General features: G+C 40.6%; 1 protein-coding gene across 1 annotated transcript in view; it reads left to right on the top strand.

The window, feature by feature from the left end:
- Positions 1-17,770, top strand: part of CD109 (CD109 molecule) — an 87,937-nt gene extending 70,167 nt beyond the window's left edge. Inside the window, exons 30-33 of the mRNA XM_075414507.1 lie at positions 3,742-3,878; positions 8,517-8,673; positions 9,088-9,190; positions 12,523-17,770. Coding sequence (XP_075270622.1) covers positions 3,742-3,878; positions 8,517-8,673; positions 9,088-9,190; positions 12,523-12,713 — 588 coding nt within the window. The 3' untranslated portion in view covers positions 12,714-17,770. The remainder of the gene's footprint in view (positions 1-3,741; positions 3,879-8,516; positions 8,674-9,087; positions 9,191-12,522) is intronic.
- The last annotated feature ends 4,758 nt before the right edge of the window (positions 17,771-22,528 follow it).

Below are 22,528 nucleotides of genomic sequence, written 5' to 3'. Positions count from 1 at the left end.
GTTGTTTGTTTTGTTGACTTAATGCTAGTTTCTGTATAATAGCCTTCTGTCCCCGAAGTAAAAGTGTATCAAGAAAGAGGCTTTAATTAAACTCTGTTGTGAAAAAGATTTTTCCTTCATTGTCATTGGAAGTCAGGAAAGGAATGTCAGACCGTAACAGCGATAACTTATTCCATGAAAATGCTAGCTGATTGACCTGTTCAGAATGTGGTTTCAGACATCCTGCATTGGCAGCGAATTCCCATTCATTAGCTTTTTCTGGCAAAAGTTAAAACAGCTTTGTTTCTGCGATGACAGATTGTTGAGGCACTGCCAGCTTGTCTTTACCAAACTTACTGCATGCCTTTAACTGGCAGGCTTTCTAGGTTGGCTTCATCCTTGGTACTACCTTCTTCTGCAGAGCAGTTGTACAGGATAAATCTTGACTGTTGCACAATGTTTTTCCTGAGTGCCTGTAGAGCATTGACTCTACTCATACAGCTTGCTAAATTCAGCAATGCAGGGCAGGGCAACAGGAATTGTGTGTTTAGATTGAAAAAGAAAGAACATAACTTTTATACCAAGGAGTGAGAGACATAACAGCAAAAGCAAAAATCGGAAATTAGAGACTCTTCTGCACAGCCTTACTAGCATATAACTGCTAGCCTATAGCTGCTATAACTTGCTAACCTGTAACTTGGACAACCCCCTGTCATATCTTTAAGTTTGGACTAACAGTTTTCTACTTGCTGCCAGAAACTGTTGTAAAGGGACTGTCATTTTCCAGAAGCGCTCTTCATTCTCTTTTCCTTAGCCAAGCAAAGTGAATGTTGGTGTCTTGCAAGGGGGAGTTATTTGAGCCAATTTCTGATTATTTTTCTGCCAAAATCAAAAAAGAAGATCCCACCCTGCCCTGCCATGTGTTTCATCTTGATGACTAAGGGAGCAGATAATGATTATTAGTTTGTGTGTGAAAACTCAATGCAAACTTACTGTTCTGTTGTTGGTGAAAATCACTGTTTTGCCAAATAATGTCAACTGTTCTTTGGTAGTAAATATTTTCTTCGTTTCTTGTATTTGATTTTGTCATTCTAGAGTTTTGAAGATTGAGCTTTCTGATTCATCATATTGAAGTGCTAAGTCAGCAATCCATTCTCTTGTCCTCCATCAGAGGTGGTGTCCTGTTTGTGCAAAGGGATTCTGCAGTTACCATGAACATTGCATCAGGTGTTAATAAGTCTGAAACACCTTAGAATGTTTTCTCAAAGTTAAATTTCATTTTGGTGTCTTTTATTGGGTACGAGTACACAAGTATGCTAGAGCAGATGTGCTGGGACAACTGATACAGTTTGTTATCCTCTATCCTGTTGTGGCCAGTAGAGAGAGGATGACCAATGAACAGGGCAAGCATGAAGTGATGTCTCACTAGTATGCCCTCTTGCCCTTCACCAATATGCAACAGGGGGTTGCATATCCCAAGCCGCAGGTTTTCTGTGTGCTCTCTCTGGCTTGGTAGATATTTTTTTGTTTTTCTAATATAAACATGTAATTTAAAAAATATTTCTAAGATTTTAATAGCCATAGCTTCTCCCAACAAGTAGTTCTGCAGCTAATGTGTATTGCATGGAGAAGCACTGCCTCTTTGTCCCCTTGAATCTGCTCCCCTGGTTCTTGTATTTGGAGAGACGGCTTAAGAGGGACTGTGTTGGGTCAGAGCAAAGCTCAGTCTGGCCCAGTGTTCCATTTTCCACAACAGCGAGAAGTGGATGCACCAGAGAGAGTATAAGAAGATAAATACATGTAGTATATTACCTCACTGTCTTCCACCTCTTACCATGTATTATTCGAGACCTTCAGCTTTAGATAGTTTCTGTGGGCTGAGAAAAATTTGATTCCATGAATAAGTCTATTTTGCCCTTGAACACTTGTACAGTTTAGTATCTGCAGCATCGTGTGGGAAGGAATTCCACAATTTAATCTTGCATTGCGTGAAAAACTGTTTCCTATTCATCTTTCTGATGCAGGTCATTATGCTGTAGATCTTCACTGTGTCCTTCGTCCAACTTGCCTGTTTATGGCTAAATTTTCATCTATTATACCATTTCTTAAATGGTAAACAGATCTGTTAGTAATCAGTTCAAAATCCGTTATTATGCACATTCTTTCATTGTGCAGCTCTTTGCAGTAATCCTAGTTCTTGCTGCCTCCAGTAAATTAGTCTAATCAGCAAACTTCATTGCACCAGCATTCACTCAGCTTTCTACATCACGTATGGATATGTTTAATGGTGGTCACCCAACTCAAATTCCTTTAGGTTTCCACTTGTTTCATGTGTGAACATTCATTCCCACCCTCTATTCCTGTCTTTTAAGAGCCCTTTATCCCTTGACAGCTTCTTTTGTTCCACTACCTTTGGATAGTAATCTTCCTAACCAGCTATGTGTCACTGTAACATCCAGGTAGCTTATACTAGACAGAGCTCTGTTGTCCACATTTTTTCATTTGATTCAGGTAGCTGGTGGCTTTATAGCAACAGCCTATTCTCTGACGTGTGATATTTACTCATTTGTCCACTAGTTTGACTCTTTATTATAGTTTTGACTGTGTTTTCTGGTACAGATACCAAGTTTACTTGATATCCAGAGTTTTCTTGACCCCCAGTACTCTTTTAAAAATTGCTGTTATGTTTGTCATCCTCCACTCTGGTACTAAGGCAGTTTTAAAGAAACACTGCACGTGATGATTCGGCTGTTCCTTTACCTCACCAAGTTCAATTCTGTAGGCAGTACAGCCCGTTTTTTTACTGCATAATTTTCTGTCATGACTGATAACGTGAGAGTACTCACTGGTTGCTTAATTCCAGCTCCAGCATTTCTGCTTTGGCTATTGGCATTGGTAATTCTGTAGGATATTGAGATAATCAGGCTGTCTCCTAATTATTCAGACCTCTTCTAAGGGCTCCTGGTTTTACCACTCTTCTGCCACTGCTTCAAGCATCTTATACATGTCTACACTAGAAGGATTGGAAACGCTTCAAACTCTGCTAACAGATGAGCTTATTTTATATTCATGTTACTGTCCTGCACTGGCCATCCTGTCATACTTCCTCATTTGGCTCGCTTAGCAGAGCTTGGCAGTTGTGGAGCTGAAAGGGCAATAGCTCTGTCTTTGGGGCAGACTGAAGGCTGTAGCTTTGTCTTCGCACAGATGAACCAGATGGTTAAACTATTTACTGAACTGCAAGAAGACTGTTGTTCTGATCTTGGAGTAACGTGCTATTCCTCATCTGTTTTGAGTGTATGAATGCTGTGCCATGAAGACTGAAAACAAATTCTGTACATACGCTGTGTATTTGCTCTTCCCCTGCCTTCATATGCAGCCTGTCTGTTCTGACTCGGTGGGTGTCGATCTCTGAAGTTTGTCTTTATTCATCCCATTTCACTCTGTCAGGAGTAGCTGCACACATTATAAACTAGCAGACAGCAACAAGGGAGAAAATTGCTGGTTGTCCTAAAGCTCCCTTGTGTTTGTCTCAGTTGTGTCCTGCTAATTGCATTCGTTCTGCTGCATTACAAAATGTTCAGAAGGGTATTTCTTTCAGGGAATTCCTATGAATCTCTTGTGTGCAACTGTCATATACAAGGCCATGTATTCTGTCTCATGTGAGCAATCCTCTGGCATTATACTGATACAAATGTAGTGTTTTAACCACACGGATTTGCTTTATGTCTGTCGCCTGATGTCTCTACTTGCAATCCACAGCTCAATGTTATCTACAACACAAAACACACTGATCAGAGGCTCAGATCTGTCCGAAAACAAGAAGCCTTTGACCTGAATGTTGATGTAAAGGATGACAAAGACGATAAAAACCATTTGACCTTGAATGTGTGCACAAGGTAGGTAATTCAGTTGGAGCATCTCATACACCTCTTTGTCTACACAGTTTAAAAATTATTTTAAATGAGCTAAATTATGCATTTGTTTGTAGGGATCTATGAATGTGTGGGATATAAACATATAACTAAAGAGAATAAAATAATTACTTTATAAATCATCAGTAATTAAACTAAGAAGCAGTTCATAAGTCAAAAAATAATGATAGATCTTTTGTGCAGAATTGTTGCTGGCCAGGTGTCGTGGTTTAGCCCCAGCTACAACAAAGAACCATGCGGTCGCTCTCTCACTCCTCCCCTTCCCTGTTGAGATGGGGAGGAGAATCAGAAGGAAAAGGCAAAACTTGTGGGTTGGTATAAAAGCAGTTTAACAGAATGGCAAAAGGAGAAGAAAATAACAACAATAATACTGATAAAAACAATATACAGAATGCAATTTTCTCGCTGCCCGATGCTCAGCTTGCTCCTGAGCAGCAAAATCACCCTGCTCCAGCCAGTTCCCCCACTTAAATACTGAGTGGTGATGTCACATGGTATCGAATATCCTGTTTGATTGGCTGGCTTGGGTCAGCCCAACCAGCTGCTTCTGAATATTAACCCTATCCCAGCTGAACCCAGGACACCATGTCATACTTTTTTAGTGGTTTGCATAAAGATAGTGGTACCCTGAATGTTAGAGGTGTATGGAAGAGAAGAAGCAGCTCACAGGCTTCTTTGATGCAAGTGCTTCTTGGCTATATGGAGAACTATGGACAGATTTGAAAATTCAATCAGTCTTCCACATTCTGACTTCTAGTAGCAGACTCTGACAACTGCCCATTACTCTTACCTTTCACGAACAGAATGCTTTGCTTTTGATCTGGAAGTAGATGCTTCTCTTTTTTGGTAAAAAGACGAGGAAGTTCTGAAGTGCTGAAAATACTGTGAAATAGAAGTAATCATTCTTTGCTCATCTCTATTAACAAACTTTGCTTGGAGCTATTTTGACAGGAGTCAAAATCCATGTTTACGTAATGATAATTTCAACTGGGGTTTTGCCTTATTGTCCAAGTATCTTTGTGGTCTTTCATTTACCAACATGTCTTAGAGTTATGAATTTGGTCGTATAATATAATGTAAGCATCATTCTAGAGTTGAAGGAGGTGATGAGTTTTCTGGCCAGACTAAGTCTATTCTTTCTGCTGAATAAGGGAGGGGAAGGTGCATCTGGGATGATGTTTGTTGTTCAGTAAACACCTACTAAGAACTGAGCTGAGGCTGCTAAAGTATCATCTCAGGGACCACAGAACAGCCACCAGATGTTACTGGGATAGAATTTGGATCAGATGAGAACAGGTGACATTAAACAGACACATTGCATATTCCTAGGTCAGCCAGTCATTAAACCAAGTTGTTTCGTTGACTGCTTTGCTGCCTCATTTTTACTTGCTGTGAAAGTGTTTATATGTGTATGTAAAAGAAATGTGTGAAGATGTTTGTTCTCTGGCAGCTTCTTCAGTATGCACTACTTATTGTAGTTAAAGCACTGTGTGTTTCACAGAAAATCCTATAGGACATTGTATCTCTATATATTTTTATGTTTTTTATCTTGTCTTATCTACAAGGATGTTGAGAGGACTACATTCTTTGTATTTTAGGATTTCATCTGTTTGTGAATATTTCCTCTAGAAACACTGTTATTTTTCTTGTGGCATTATAATGGATTCCTAGTAAATACAAGATTTGCAAAGTACCACCTGGTCCACCATGATTAATCTTGCTTTCCTTTCCTCCACATCCTATTTTTGTTATTTATTTGAACACCATATGCCTAGAACTATTTTTATGCTCTGCCTACCACAAGGGAGCTGTGACTGGAGATGGAGCCTCTAGGTGACGCCATCATACAAATAATCAGCTACAGTGAATATGATTTCAGTACAGAGAGGATTGATTTAATTTGGGAAATAGCCAGTAGGCACAAAGCCAGAGCCCTGTTTTTATGTGTTTCTGGTAACCAATTCAGTAATACAGATGGTAGGCAGGGACACTAGAATACATTAGAGCTCTTGAAATAGAATGGGCTTGTTCTCTTTTAAAGTTTTCTATGAAGTGTCAACAGCTTTCTAAAGTCTCGCACAAACTCCTGACATGTGAAGGCCTTACATGATGGGTCTGGATAAGTCTTGGCTGAGCATTCAGGTTTCCTAGCTAAGACCTTTGGCTCAGGAACACAGACAGGAAGGGCTCCATCTCTCTGGCGAGGCTCTAGGGTGATGATGTTTTAATTGCAAAGTGTTCAAAGGATAGGGGAAATTCTAGTGGCATTATAGAACTGCCCTAGCAGAATATTTGGAACATTAAGATCCATCAGCTTTTAGCACAGAAAGTGGGCTGGTATAAGTTCTAGTAAGTCTGTGTTTCTGTTCTTTAGACTGAGACTGTCTCTTTGCTTGGCTTGATAGATTAGTCATCCTCTTCTTTTTTTCCCTATGTAATGTATGTAATAGATGCGTTATCTGTATTAAATTCCTGAATTATTTTAAAGTTGGTCTGCTTATAATCTGTACAACATGATATGGCTTTCTGGTAGAGAAACCGAAGTAGGCAAATAGAGAAAGACTGCTGAAAACTCAACCAGTTTAGCTAGCCATGCGTATGCATAGTCAGGTAATGGAGGCTGCAATTTTTTTGCTTTCTCTAATCTGCAGAATATTCCACCTTCTTTCAGGCAGCTTGGCAGTGATTAGCCATGGTCATCTCAGCTGGGTATCATTTATGACACTGGAGCAGGTGATGTCTCATTCAAATTGAACTGATTCTTGGTTAGAGGAGCCGACTCGCTGTCTGGGAAGCAAATACCCAGGGCTGACAGTTTCTTCTCTGACCTGTCTTGCTGCCCGCATACCATTCCCAGGCATGGGAAACCGATTGCTGATGGTTCTACTCACTTTCTTGTTTATGCTTTCTGCCTACACTAGCTTGGTGTTGTTTTCTCCTCTTTGCATCATCTGTGAGAGGATGTCACGCAGATTGCAGATTGCTGAAGAGCTGAAACACAAAATTCAGCTCAAACCATTCTCAGTTCTCTTCAGGTACAAGTTTCAAGTTGTCTTTCTTTCTTTCTCTTACTGGTCATTCTTCTTGCATAGTGATATGTTTGGGGTTTTTTTTTCTGTTTTAAGAGACCATGAGGTTGAAGAGATGATACCATGAGCCACGCCCAAGGCTGTTTTTTTTCTTTGTTGAGAGCACCAGGTCCCATTGCTTCTAGAGATATATCTTACTCACTTCTTGACAATACAAGCTGATTTGGTTATCTGTTGGTATTTTGGTAGTACCCCAGGCTGGCTAGACAGCTTGGGTATTTTCCTCCTCTCTTATTGGTAATTATGCAGAAATAATTACATCCAGTTCCAATTCAGTTATTTGTTTTCAATAGCAGCTACTTTGGCACAGCACATCATCCAACAAATGGTTTCGTTTGTTTCTAATCTTGTGAGCCAACTGAAGTCAGCAGTTGTGCAGTATTTCTTTCAAAGTCATATCTGTGTTCAATCAGCCATCCTGCCAGGCTTAATAGCATTGCTTTGAAAGCAAGCTCTTCCCTTTTTTTTAAACCATCCAGCTCTACAAAGAAATAGTTTTATTCAATTACTTTCAACTACTGTCAGGCCTTCAAAATGAGGATTGGAGGCACTTCTGTTCCAGTATAACAATAGTCATTCACACTCCATGCCAAGGGGGGAGGAAAACTCTTCTGCCACCTGTTTTGTTTAAAGCAATACAAACTTTTGCAGGTTGTTTAGGTATCACTTTTAGCACAGAACACCATAAATATATTCTGGTAGTTCTGTTGTGCACCATAGTATGTAAGGTTTGTTCAACAGAGCAAAGCTTCTTAGTGTAACATCTGATTCTCACGTTGGAAGGAGATGTAATAATAAGCATTATTTAGGAAAAAAGAAGGAACTCAACTTATTAAATCTTTTTCCAAAACTGGATGACTAACATCCAGTTATAACATATGCATATATTTAAAATATATGCATATATTTAAAATGCATATAACTATGCATTTTAAAACTGGAGCTTTGAGAAATAATCTGGTGATGACTTTGTTAATGAAACCATCAATCTAGAAGAAGGAAATATGAAAAGGTTTGGGAAACTCTTTTGGTGTATACCTTTATCTCACCCTCCAAAAATTAATAAAAGGAAAACAATGCAGCTGTTAGAGGAAATAATATGTATTTCAGTTCAAGAGTTCCTACAGCGGTTTCTAAATTACTGCTTTTGAAACATGTGTTGAATTGCGATATTTCCTGTGTATTTCTGAGGTAAACCTGCACTTATAGATACCAATGGAAGGCTCCTAGTGGTGTCAGTGTAGTCTCTCATGTGATTTGTGTAATGTAGTTTTCTCAGTGCTAAACCTGCTTTTGCATATGTGGTTGAAATTACCGGGCAGAATAATTGAAAAATCAGTTATTATCCCTTTATTGTTAGAAATTTTCTTGTTGGCACGTTGTTCCATTTGTTTCCTAAGTATTGTTAAGCACAGTTGCCTCCATAGCTGGGATTTAATGATCAAACAGTTTCTTTGGAGAGTGGACTACTGTATTCCTACTAAAAATTTCTTTGTCTCTGTGTTTTGAAAAGGTACTTGGGGTCTGGCACAGCTCCCCGTAGTGGTATGGTCCTCATGGAAGTTGGCTTACTCAGTGGTTTCTCTGTGTCACCAGATTTCATTCCATTAGACAATACAGTTAAGAAGATGGAAAAGGACAATGGAAAAGTCAACCTATACTTAGACTCTGTAAGTTGAAAATAACGAAGAATATGTTTGTGGTGATGTTAATCTTGACTCTGTCATTGTTTGGTTTAAATTTGGAAAGACGTTATGGTTGTATTCTTTGGGGAAATCAACATCTGCTGTTCACATTGAATTAATAGTTTCACTGTTTTTCAGTGAGACTGATTGGATAGCCACAACTGAGTTATATTTGTAAGGGGCTTCTATTTTAGGCCTCTTAAAAATCATACATAAGAAGGCAGACATTTCAAGAAGTCTGTAATTTGGCCAAAATGACTACAAATGAGATAAGCATCTTTATGTATATCCTGACTCCAAGTCTTTAGAAATGCACTACCACTGAGCTAGAAATCCATATCTCTTCGATGAAATTACCGTCACCGGGGTTCTCAGGATGTTTCTCTTCTGTTTTTGTAGCTAAATGAAACACAGGTTTGTGTGGATATTCCGGCTGTGAGAGACTTCAAAGTGGCAAATATCCAAGATGCTTCAGTGACTATACTGGATTACTATGAACCTAGTAAGTGTCAGTCATTCCAAATGGATCTTAACGATTCAGAAGTTCAAAAGGAAGTTTCTTTTCATGGAAATAGGAAAAATTTTAGTGAAGAGAAACCCACATCAAACTGAAATTTACATTTTTTCATTGAACTGCAGCCTTTTTGGACACTGACATGCCAAATTTTCCAACAAATGGTATTTTTTTACCCACATATATATGTTTACTGTGCTAATGGGTTGGTTCCTCAGCTGGTGTGAATTGTCACAACTTAATTGTCAGCTGGTATAAATTGGGTTCAATCTGGCCCAATGTGTTCCCAAAACTACCAAAATGAAGCAGGAACTTCACTGTGGTTCATTTACCAAGTTAATGATTATGTTTCAAGTAGCTTTTCCATCTGTTTCTTGTTTAAACTAAGAGTCCTTCCCTGGAGAAAATGTCAGTGTTTTGATTTCTATAGTTATGTAAAAACGATGTACATGGGAAAAACAGTTTCAAAGTTTTTTAGTTTGGGTTGGTGTGTTGGGTTGTTTTGGTTTTTTTTTTGCTTAGAGTGTATTTTGGAGAAAGGCAGCAATTGTACAAAGCTCTTGGGCAAAATGAAAAACAAAGAAAGATTACAAGCTGTTGGAGAAGGTATTGGAGAGGTTTTCATTACACCAGCCAGCTGAAATATTATTAAGGATTTGGGCTTGATTTGAGATAAGGCATAAAAAAGTTGTATAGGCAATTTTCTTGATGTTGGTTTGTTTTATCACAAGACAAAAGACAACCAAATATGCTATGATATGTACTACTTTAGCTAAATGAAGATGGTATTTGTTCTATGTAGGCTGAAATGTTTGTTCAATCACAGAATTTTAAACTAAAATAGGAATTTAACAGATGTAACTACACTGTTAACCTAGAGCATGTTTTAAGGCATAGTGGCTTAAAAATTAGAGCAATTTTTATTTGAGACAAACACGTGACACTTAGAATCTATGGCCAAAATGAATTTCTACATGCTTCAATTCCTAGGAGAAGAGCTCAGGACCTAGTCTTTTAGAAGAATGCTGTTAGATAGGCTAATGAATTAATGTATTAAAAGTCACACATAAATGCACGTGGAAATATTTTTATTCTATTTAAATAAGAATATTGAGTCTACTGAACTACTGGAGAGAGTCCATTGGAGGGCTACGGAGATGATCAGGGGGCTGGAGTATCTCTCCTATGACGAAGGGTTGAGGGGAGCTGGGCTGGTTTAGCCTGGAGAAGGTTGAGAGGGGATCTTACAAACGCCTATAAACATCTTAAGGGTGGGTGTCAGGAGGACAGGGACGGATGCTTTTCAGTGGTGCCCAGCGACAGGACAAGGGGCAATGGGCACAAACTGAAGCATAGGAAGTTCCATCTGAAAGTGAGGAAGAACTTCTTCCCTCTGAGGGTGACAGAGCACTGGAACAGGCTGCTCAGAGGGGTTGTCGAGTCTCCTTCTCTGGAGATATTCAGAACGCACCTGGATGAGGTCCTGTGCAACCTGCTCCAGGTGACCCTGCTTCGGCAGGGGGGTTGGTCCAGGTGATCCCCAGAGGTCCCTTCCAACCCCTACTATTCTGTGATCTCTGATTCTGTGAAATACATTTTGTATCCATAAATTCTCAATTAATAAATCAATATCAATTTAAAGATATGAATTACTATCCTTAAGGACTAAAATTTGTGTGACATTAGAAGTGCTGCAATAGAAAGCTTTGACTTTAAGAAAAAGAATGTTTCAAATATTGTTTTACGAGACACCATTCCTATTACTATGTAGCGTAGACATATTAGTGGTCAACATGTATATAGATGGCATGATTAGGAGTTCTCCTGAGAAAACTTATAGCAGTCTTCCAGTACCAGAAGGGGGGCTAAGAGGGAGCTGGAGAGGGACTTTTCGCAAGGGTGTTTAGTGATAGGACAAGGGGTAATGGCTTCGAACTGAAAGAGGGTAGATTTAGATTAGATATAAGGAACAAATTCTTTACTTTGAGGGTGGTGAGGCACTGGCACAAGTTGCCCAGAGAAGTTGTGGCTGAGCTCTCCCTGGCAGTGTTGAAGGCCAGGTTGGATGGGGCTTGAAGAAGCCTGGTCTAATGGAAGGTGTCCCTGCCCATGGCAGGGGGGTTGGAACTAGATGATCTTTAAGGCGCCTTCCAACCCAAACCATTCTATGATGCTATGATTCTATCAACCCTTCCTATCTGGCACAGGAAAGTGCTTTTATTTTAATCTGTTGTTTTCTATCACTCTCATAGTTGGTGGCCCATGCTGCAGGTGTATATTTTATGTGATGGTGACAGTCAGATTCTTGTCATATTCAGAGCTAGGAGTTGTCTAAGAAGTCCTCATGCTTTGGCATTTATCAAAAAATTACATCTGTATGGCCAATATTACAACTGGCATACAAACTGGCTTGGGTGCTGATACAGCAGTGCCAGCAGGGAGATCTGCCAGGGTTAATATACACAGCTACGCAGGACATTCAAATGCTGCTGCTTCTCTTACCTGACTTTGTTCAGAGCTGGTTGGGTGTCACTGTTGGGTAAGCATTTTGGCCCACAAAGATACATCTTTAATTTTTTTTAGTATCTTGAGGCTTGAACGGAAACTGAATATAATTTCTGTTAAAAAACTAACAATAAAAAAAAGAAACTGCAGTGTCCCTAGTTGGAATGGAAAACCTTCAAATCCAAAAACCGGCTATGGGAACTTTGCAAAAGCTTGTCTGCGAGCAATTACCATGCATTGAGGTTTTTTTAAATGAATATGATTTTCCAGGCTTCTAGTCTGTTTGGCTCTGTAGCAAACCTTCAGGGAACGGGGGAGCAAAATATGGGAGCAGGAGCTAGGTGAGGTGGACAGTCCCAGATTCAGGAAGCTGAAGCTCCCAGACATACTAGTGTGAGAGAAAGCGTCAATTATGAGAGACCAAGCTCTTCAACATCATAGCCAGTAACTTGCCAGGTAAAGCATCCAAATTCCTTTGTCATGGGGGTTGCTGTGTAGGTAGGGGCAAAATTCCTTTTAAAATGTTTGGCCAAGGTGTGTGAACAGATTGGGTCTGACAGTTGGAACTGAGTCTATGAAAGTGTACCCTCCACTGAGCATTTGACTGAATACGTTGAGAGTATTTTGATGTTTTGGGAGAAGAACAATGATTAATCCCTAGGCTTAAACACCCACTCTGGGAAGTATTTTGCAGTGTATGATGAGGTCTACATCAGAGTTTCGTGCATCCTTTAAAAATGCTTTCTTTGTGAAGCTAATTTGTTGGTCAGTTCTCAGAAGTTCATTAACTAATGTTAGCTAACCTTTCTGAACAGGAAGAAGAGCGGTGAGAAGCTACAATTCAGAAGTAATGCAAAGTATAACCCCTTGTGACTTCTGTGAAAGTGATTGCAGTCTTTGCCACCGAGACGGTTCTCCAGCCTTGCTTCAGCACTCTTCATTGGCCTCCTTGTTCTGTGTGCTGTTTGTCCTGCATGTAAACTTACTGTGCAGTTGGGTGTCATAAAAGGAAACAGATTACGTTTCACATCTAAGGTTTCCATAAATTATCCAAAGAAAATTTTATGTTCAGATACCAGCCCGTCTTTAGTGATTACAGTGACCAAACCCCTGCTGTGTTCAGGGAGCGCTGGGCTGGCCCGTATGGTAAATTTCTGGCTGTGCCAGAAAACTTCTTTATGTGTCTGCTGGAAAAACTTTCCAAGTGTTAGTTTCATAGTGAAGTTATTTTCTGAAGAAGCACAGAGTTACTGGAAAGCAGTCTGAGAAAACGCAAATCTAGCTCCATGATTCCCCTCGCTTTTTACCCCAGCTTTCAGCTGTGCTTGTTTTTTAGGGGTGTATGTTAGTTTACTGTGCTTTTCTGAAACATTATCTTCTTCTCCATTGGGGTGTTGGTAAGCAGAGCGCTGGCAGCTTGGTATCAGAACTCCCTTTGTTCTGTTCTGCAGACATGACACTTAACATTAGTATTGAATTTCGGTGTATGGTCTCATGGGGAATAATATGAAAAATAAAAGGAGCTGGCTTCAGAGCAGATCCAAGAGCCAAAAAGTGCTGCATTCACAAACTGCTAAATGCTCCAGAAAATTGTCAGTCTTTTTTTATCACTACAGAGAAGCTAGGTGGATTTTTTGCCAATTCATAAGCTAATCATGTTTGAAAATAAGGCCTCACGATGTTCTCATGCATTTTACTCTGAAAGGCTTTTACTGTAAATGTATCAAAGATGGAATCTGTGTTGGAGACTTCGTTTTTCCAGGGTCATTCAGAAACAAACCTGTTTCTCTTTCCATGTGAGAATGCTGGTGTCCACTGGCATATTTATGGCCAGCAGGATGAAGGTTGTTTTGATCCTTTTCTGGTTTTTGTAAGTCCTCTAGAAATGTCACTCTGGGGCATCATTTAGGTGTTGTGTTTGCAGCCATCTTGTCAACGATTTAAGTGGCATAATCCTAAACAGGTGTTTACTGCTCCCTGTGCCATCTCAGCTGGCTGACCCTGGATGCCATCTGTGCATGCAACTCCTCTTGTTGGTTGGCAGGAGAGGCTGTGAGGAGGTGTGGGCTGCACATGCATTCAGTCTGGCAAAACAGTTGACATGCTTGCTTCAAGCACATCCTTGTATGCTTAACTGCTTTGCTGAAGTAGGAGATGGAGGAGAGCAGCAGGCACTTACACCCAGACCTGCTCTTTGCACGTGGGGAGAATTGCACGTCGCTATGGATGTGGAAATGTGTGAGCTAGAGAGCTCTTTCCTCTGAGTGAGTGTATGAACGTCTTTCCTGACTTGCAGCCGATTTATCCTTCTTGAACATTGCCTGCGATATGTAATGCTTACTTCTTTTTAATGAGGAAGCCAAGCTGATAACATTCCTAGTTACTAATATGAAGTTAACAGCTGTCATGCCAACTAACAGGGGGAGAAATTTCAGGACTATTGATTCCCTTTTTTCATATCTTTCTGAGACGGAGTGTGTCCAAGTGCACATGTAATAATATGGCAGTCACTTTCCTTGAGCAAGTTCTAATTTTTGATTGATTCCCTTTTTTCATATCTTTCTGAGACGGAGTGTGTCCAAGTGCACATGTAATAATATGGCAGTCACTTTCCTTGAGCAAGTTCTAATTTTTATTCAAAATTTGCTGCTGCTTAAAATGTACCTTTTTTATTTTTTGCTCATCTATGCTTTGTTCACAAAGCAAATTAGTGCATGGTAGTATGGGAAGAGACTTGAACTTCCTGAACTGGGTGCCTTCTAATACTGACGTATAGGTTTTTAACTGCAAAACTGGTTTAGGTGGGGTTATTTGTTTTACTTTAGCTATATTTAGGATTTACAATGTTTTCACAAACCTGGGGTTCTGTTCCGTCTCTCTGGCAGAGCTTAGGCCTGGTTCTTTGTAGTCAGTTCGTACTTTTCACTTGCCTTCTCTTTGGATCTAGCCCCTTGAATTGGTGCCTTAACATGAGTGCCTTTGCTGCTCTGACCTACATGAAGCAATACGGTATTTATTGAAATCTGAAGTGCTACGTAGTCAATAGGATGCAGGATCTGATGCTCTGTAAGTCATGCCCTTGGTTACATGGGTCCAAAGCTGTTAGAAACCAAGATACACACTGAAACACATTTTGCGTCCCAAATCTGTTACTCATATATGGGAGCATAGATTGAATTGTGCCAAATGTAAGATCTGGAAAACGTTCACACTTTAAACTGGGATGTGTTTTGCTGTGGGTTTGATTTCTTGGTGACGTATGAAAGCAGGTTGTCTTTTGCCTTTCGGGACAGCAGCCTTGACATGTCATTTGCCTCCATTTAATGTAATTTCAAGAACCTGAAGCTTACGTACTTTCAGTTTCTGCTTCATGTAAAGCTTCTAGGAGGGATGTTGATACCTGATTTGTGTTAGGATAAAGCGGCTTATTTTTTAGACAAGAGGTGCTAAAGATAAACTATTCCTTTGCAGTAGACAGTAGGAATAAATTAGTTTTATTTTGTAGGCAGTCCCAGCTTCCTGAATGTCCTCCAGAAAAATGGGTTTAAACTGCTCAGCCTAATTTCAGTGCAGCTTTTATTAGTATTCCCTTACATTTGTTTATTGAGACAAACACCACATGTTTTTAAATGACTCTTGGCTGCCTTGCATACCCATTAAGAATCATCAGTCATAATGGACCATGTCATGGAAATTGCCGGAGTCAGTGAACAAACATCCTGTTTTATTTTACTTTTTTCTATACAGCACGCATATCATTACAGACGTCCAGATCTGCTTCTTTACTAAGCTATTTTAAAGGAAGAATGTACATTGTATGACTTTGAACAAATGTTTACACCAGGTGGCCTTTAACATTCCTACACCGATGCCTTCAGTCACTTTTCAGATGAGGCTAGTGCTTTGAATGAGTTGCAGAGGATTAATTTTGTATTGTGTGTAGCAGTGAACGGAACAGAGGAAAGGGAATATTATGTGGCACTTTTTTTGTTTTCCTCATCATTATGTAGGAACCTTTACACAAATGCTCAGCAGATATATTTCTCCTGTTGCTCTGTAAAGTCAGTTTTTGATGTTAGAGGGTCCATACTCCCACAGAAGGTATTAGGAAATCTTTTAGCAAAAAAGCTTTAGAAATTCTTTAGGAACAAAGTCCTTAAGGAGCTGTAAGGAGTGGTGCTAAATAAAAGCAGTCAGGAAAAGATATTTTGTGATGGAATCTTCATGTTGCATTGCCTGAACGTTTCTGTGTGGTTGCTGTTTCCTTGAAATCTGAGCATTCCCTGGTACTTCCCGTGCCCTTTTCAGCCACATGCTGTCAATGGACCTGGTCTGTGCAGGGCCATTAATAAGCTATCAAATCAGTAAGAAATACTCATTTATTTAGGATTGAGTTTAAAACAAAAACATAATGCATTTTAAAGGATCCCCTGCCCAAATTCTACCTTTGCTGTCACCCATGATCTTAGCCAAGGTTTTCTCTAGAGGTTTCTCTAGAGGTGTGCGTATCATCTAGAAATCTTCTATACTGAACGCTGTTGTACAAAGCAGGGAACGCGTGCTGCCGAACAGGTTTACAGCACCTCAGAGTCTGCATGCTGGACCAGCTCGATGGCTAGTTTGGTTCCCAGCGTGGCTCCGCCATGCTCCCATTTACTTCACGGGCAGGAGCTGGTGGCTTGTGCACATCAGTGGCATGAGATAAAGGGGGAAGTGGCCAAACTGGTGCAGGAGAAACAGAAGAGCCAAGGTCCAAAATTACGTGCCTCTCTTTTGCCTTGAAAGTCGCTGTTGAAGATTCAAAAATTGTTTTTATTCAGTTTTCAAAATACTATCCTAGCAGTATTTCTCTCAATGAGTTATTCAAGTTGGTATGAATATGGACAGTATTTGCTTAAAGCAGAGTCCTGTAGAAATCATATGTATATACCTAGCTGGTATATAGGCTCCAGTGTACAACACTGTGCAATGTATGTACCATTGAAAACATACAGGATCTTCACAGAGTGCTCAAACCAACAGCATTGTGTAATGTTCTGTTTTTCAAAATGTACAATTAGGTTTTTAGGAAAGTTTATATTTGAAAAGCAGCTGGTACCTAATGGTATAATTCTTCTGTCTATCTCAAACACTAAGAAAGAGTATTCAATTTTAATTCTAATGGCCGATAATATTTCTGGTGTAGACTTTCTTCTTCTACCATAAATCTTTATGAAGTGAACCATCTTTATGTGTTTAGTCTTCTAAATGCATAGAAGAATTTGAAATTAGATGTTCTCATTAGTAATTTATCCATATAATATTACAGCAGTGATGTGATCAGGTCTTCTGAGTTGTTATTAGATTCTCCTTTTCCCCATGTCAAAATACTTGACTTCTGTGTTGTTTCTTACTCCGTTTATTGTATTTTTGTGTGCCACTTGGAAATACCATTGCACTAATGCTATTCTATGCAATAAAGTCTGACAGTGTGCTGTATTAGATCAATCCAGTGATTATTTTTCCTAATGGATAGCTTATTTTCAGATGTGTATGAGCATTAATTGCTTATGCGCTACATTTGAGTCACCAGAACTTTTCTCTTTAATTTCGAATTATACATTTTATTTCTGGATTTCTTAGTGGCTACTGGGAAGCTTCATCAGTCTTGCTCAGATCTTATGATGTCATGTTATGAAATGATTTTTTTGTTGTGGTGTTTAGTATGGTTAATTTCAGTGCCATACTGATACGAGGAAGAAAATATAAAAAATGCTGACTCAAAGTAAGTATCGTATGAGCAGGTGTAATGTACCATACATAGCTGTCCTGCTGGCTGTTGCATCTCTTCTGTTCCCGTATCAGGCCTTAAGCAATTTGAACTAAAATTCTTGGCTGCCTTAAGACGTAGTCAGATACCCACTTTGATCTAGTTTAGGATCATCATATGCATTTCCACTTTCGATCAAGTCAGAAATGGTAGAAAAAGAATGCTTTTATGAGCTGTTTTGAGCAAGCAGAGGTGAACTAACATGCCAGCTATGCAAATTGCTTCTGTCTTTTCAAATAACAAAACAAATGTTAAGGAACTAGAGTGTTTCACAGAATTTTGGAAAACTGTTATTGATTTATTTTTCTTCAAATAAAGTTTTCAATAGCTGTTTTTAAATTCTATTAAAGATGACTTTAAATAATATATGGCTAGTGTTTGCTTGTTTAAAAATACAACTGCCTGTAGTCAATCAGAGTTTCTATACACTGTCAACCAGTACCTATCCTCAGCACCTCTTAAAGGCTGCCTCACCCGTGTTTTACAGCTCATCATCTGAAGTGATGCAGTGGTGGTTTCCAGGGTCAGGCTTCTAACTACGACCTTACAGGTCATTGTTTGGGACTTTCCGGACTAGGGGTCACCTCATTTTAAAAGCATATGAAGTTATTGGAAGCTTTGCTGTTATCTTTAACAAAAGGAACATGAATAGTCTTATGTGATGAACTCCATTCGGGCAGGCCTCTCGTGGTCGTGGAGAACCTGGGGAACTATACTGTTTCTATGAGCAGGAACAAACCCGTCAGATACAGAGCTTATTGCTGTCTGGGGCCTGAAGTAGCAATAAAAGAGCTCCAAGAAATCTTTATGCCAAAGTATTTTATAAAAAATAATTGAATTTATGAGCAGATTATTTTTTTTTTTTTCAGGTGAACTGCTATGTTAACTGTCATTTTTCACGCATTAGAAGTTTGGCCTCCATGATGCTACCTTTCCCTAATTCTCCTCATAATTCTCTTGCCGTTCCTCCTGCCTGCCCTTGGAAGAGCTTCCTGGCCCGTGGCAGCTTCGAGGTCAGGATCTGCTCAGCCTTGCTTGCCTTTTTTACCCTGACCTCTCGGCGATCTCGCCCATGAGCTCAGCAGCCATCCCTGTGCTGATGTCTCACAGATCTACCCTTTACTTCACAGCTTTTGTTGCCTGTCAAGACTAAAATCCTTTTCAGTCTCACTTAGGGATAAATAGCTATCACCTCAAACTCAGGGTGGATAAAGGACACTTGGGACTTGCCAGCACAGATTTGCGAAGCTGAGATCGTGTTTAACCAAACTGAGAACTTTCTGTGATGAGCGGATTGGCTGCGTGGATGAGGAGAAAGAGTGGGTGTTTATCTGGATTTTAGTAAGACTTTCTCTCGTAAACTGATGAAGTATGGGCTAAATCGGTTGGCACTGGGGTGGACTGAAAACTGGCTGAACTGCTGCACTCAAAGGGCTGTGATCAGCGGGACAAAGCCCAACTGCAGAGTGGTCACTGGTGGCATACCGTAGGGGTCGAGACATGCATAATGCTTTGCATGCTCGTATATGCACTTACGAAGCTGCATCACTGCTTTCCTGCTGTGGCGGTGGGTTGGTTTCGGCCAGTGACTGAGCACCTGCCAGCCACTCACTCGCTTCCCACCCTCAGTGGGATGGGAGAAAGAATTGGGAGGGCACAGAGAGGAAAACTCATGGGTTGAGACAAAGGGAGTTTAATAGGGGAAAGAGAAAATGGGGGGGGAGGGGGAGAGAAAAAGCAACCAATGCAAAGGTAATCACTGACGACTTCCCACCAGCAGATCAATGTCCGGCCAGTCTCTGAGCAATAGCTGCTTTGGAAAGTATCTCCAGTTTTATTGCTGAGCGTGACATTATATGATGTGGAACATGCCTTGGCTCAGTTTGGGTCAAATGTCCCAGCTTTGTCCTCTCCCAGCCTCTGGCTCACCCCCAGCCTGCTTGCTAGGAGGACAGCGTGAGGAATGGAGAAGGCCTTGACGCAGCTGAAACATCGGTGTGTTAATATCAACACCGTTTTGGCCATAGGCCTGAAACACAGCACCATACGAGCTACTACGAAGAAAACGAACTCCACCCCAGCCAGATCAGTGCCCCCCCAGACCCCTCCAGCAGGTCTCCTTTGCTGTGACTTCTCACACGGCGGTGTGTGTGAGCACTGACAAGACTCGTGGTCCCGTGGAGCTGAAAGCTAATGCGATGACCGGCATCTTGCAGTTCCTTGTGCCCTCTGCCTGCGTGTACCTGCTGTTGTCTCTGGCCTTCTAGCGAGATCGCAAGCCGCTTGCCATCTAGGTAAAGCCTGACTTTTCCTGCGTTGGTAGAAGTTTGCTGCAATAGGATCTCTCACTGTATGTTCCAGTAACATCCTTTTATGGGGAAATGCAGTAAAGCCTGGGATTATAAATTTGGATATATTTTATTTTGATAGAATTTAAAATATCTCAGTTGTACAGATCAAGAATCCACTAAAGTAAAATTATTGTGTTGGTTAGCTTTGAAAAAAATCCCGTTCTATTGTTTGTTTTTCTCAGCGACAGCTCTCCCTGCAATCTCCTGACCTTGTAGAAAGCACACCAATTTCCAGATGGCAGCAGAAGATAAAAGATACAGAATGTTTCAGTCTTCTTTCTCGCTTTTCCTCTCGCATGTGTAACTGCTTGAAGAGCTGCAGGTTTGTGGGTTTATATTTTTTGCCCAGTATGAGAAGATAATAAAGCAATAAAAATACTCTGCTTAATCTTATTGCCATATGTTTTAGCTGTGTGTTCTTATCCTTAACACATAACTTATGCTGCTGTTTCTTTAATAGAAAAGCACTTCCCAAAGTGGAAGATGGTTTCATGTTTTTTCTGTTTTGTGAAAATATTTTCCCTTATGCTCAAGGCAACGTTTACCTGATGTCTGCGACTTGTTCTTGCTCCTGTTCTGCCTCCTTTCTCCTCGTTATTAGCACATTAGGGACTGAGGAGTGGTAATCTTTAATGGCAGCGAGAACTGCAGCAGGCTGTGACAGCTGAATGTGGAGAATGTAAATTTCTAATAAAATGGTGGATGCTGTTTGAGGGCTTTGCATGCTCTGCACGTTATAATTATCTTGGTTTCCCTTTGATTCCTTTCATTTGAGTTTACTCCTTGTTGCTAACATGTTGCTGCAGTCCCAGTAAACACAGCACAGTCCTGAGGGGTGACTGGCCTGTGGCCTTCGGGGAGTAACTGAGGAGGCGAGTCTTCCTGTACTGGCTAAATAATTGACGGAATGAGGTGGGTTTCTGAAAAAGCTAAGTCAGAGCACCTAAATTAGCTCCAGGTGTATTTGTTTGTTTATTTATTTATTGTGCTTCTGCTGTAAAGGGAGCCTAAGGAGACTGTTATCCTAGTGAAAGCATCTTAAGAGTCATCAAGCTCAGTAATTTCGGGGGAGAGATGAGATATACCTGCAAGGGGAAGAAAGGGTTAGTTACAGACCACCAGTCCACCCTCTGGCTTGGGAATGACCCAAGTCCCCGGCATGATACAGAAAGTCCTGGGATTCCATCAGGAATCAAAGCAGCCCCTGAGCGAGACATGCCCCGTGAGGCATGGAGCTGCTTCATAGAGCGACCACCTCTTTGGTAAGACTTTTGCCATGTGCAAAAAACCGTAAACTATTACAGCCGTGACTTCCAGGGTTGATTTTACCTCGGAGTAGAAGTGTGACTGAGCCCAGCTGTACTTACCTGGGCAAAGGAGAAGTTGAAACCTCATACATCAGAGTTTAAGCTAGATTTCAACTGTGAGAGATTGGGATGTAATACAGAGTATTGTGCAGTTAAATTTTTATACTTTTCGATGTAAGCGTCCTCATCCTCACTACTGGGCTGGATGTGTTTCTACTGATATCCACTATAAAGCAAACCCTAGGTCCTTCTGGTGCAAGGATCCCCGGATGGAACTGCCACTTGCTCATCATCCTCTTCTGGGCTTTGAAAGCCTTAAACCAACAGAAAGTTGCAGAGGAGGAAGGATTATGCAGGTGTGGCAGATCTGTTGAAGCAGCAGAAGGGAAAGTTACATTGAGTCAAGTTTCACAGCGGTTTGTTGGGGTCTGATTTGGAAAGCTAGAAAACTTATTAAATTTGCAGGCAGCAACAGACTAGGGGGAGTTCCAGCACTGCAGAGGCCAGAATTCAAGTTGACCTTGACAAAATGCAGAAATGCTCTAAAAGCATCGGTTCCACTTTAACAGAGAAAACAGCAAAGCTCTGTGCTCGGGACGGACGGTGCTCAGCTGCACAGATGCCAGCAGGGGAGTAACCAACAAGGCAGAAATTCTGCTGAAGAAAAACCGAGGTGCAAATGGATCATTCACTGAATGCAGGCCAAGCCATTGCATCTCACGATGTTTGTCAGGCTATTGCAAAAGAAGCAAATGTGCTGGGTTGAGTAGACAGGAGCGTTGTCTGAAAAGCAGTGCTTTCTCCATCCAACGCTGCTGCTGCAGTCTCAGCCGGAGCAGCTACCCCTGCATGGGTGCAGCACTCCAGGGACAAGGGCCTCCAAGTGGAAAGGGCAGCCAGAATGATCAAGGGCCTCGCAGACGAGATGTGTGAGGAAGGGGTTAAAGAAAGCAGTGGTTTAAGCTACGGAACAGATAGCAGAGGTTAATGTGATAAAAGTTATAGAGGTTATTATGATAATAATAAAAATAATGAAGAGATTTAAATAGCAGCAAGGGGCATTTAGAGTAGATATGAATAAAAAGAGTCAAAGGATCTTGGATACTTAGGTTTGTGACAATAGCTTGTAGGCTAAATAATATCGTGGAAGCCTAAGATACGAAATCCAACTGTTGTAGCTGGACAGCTGAAAGAGTGTGAAGCCTGATAGTGTGGCTTTTAAGCAGTTAGGTGCAAATGAGCTAGGAATGTCTGTACTGCACTGGGAGAATAACAAAGAGCGATGTAAGACAGTGTAGGAGTTCATGGAGGAGCTGTTATAAATCCTGCCTGGGGCATGAACATGATTTCTTAC

This window comes from Opisthocomus hoazin, chromosome 2 (genome assembly GCF_030867145.1).
Source record: "Opisthocomus hoazin isolate bOpiHoa1 chromosome 2, bOpiHoa1.hap1, whole genome shotgun sequence".
NCBI classification, from domain to species: domain Eukaryota; kingdom Metazoa; phylum Chordata; class Aves; order Opisthocomiformes; family Opisthocomidae; genus Opisthocomus; species Opisthocomus hoazin.
Note: the sequence above shows the minus strand (reverse complement) of the source record. Positions and strands in the feature narration are given on the sequence as shown.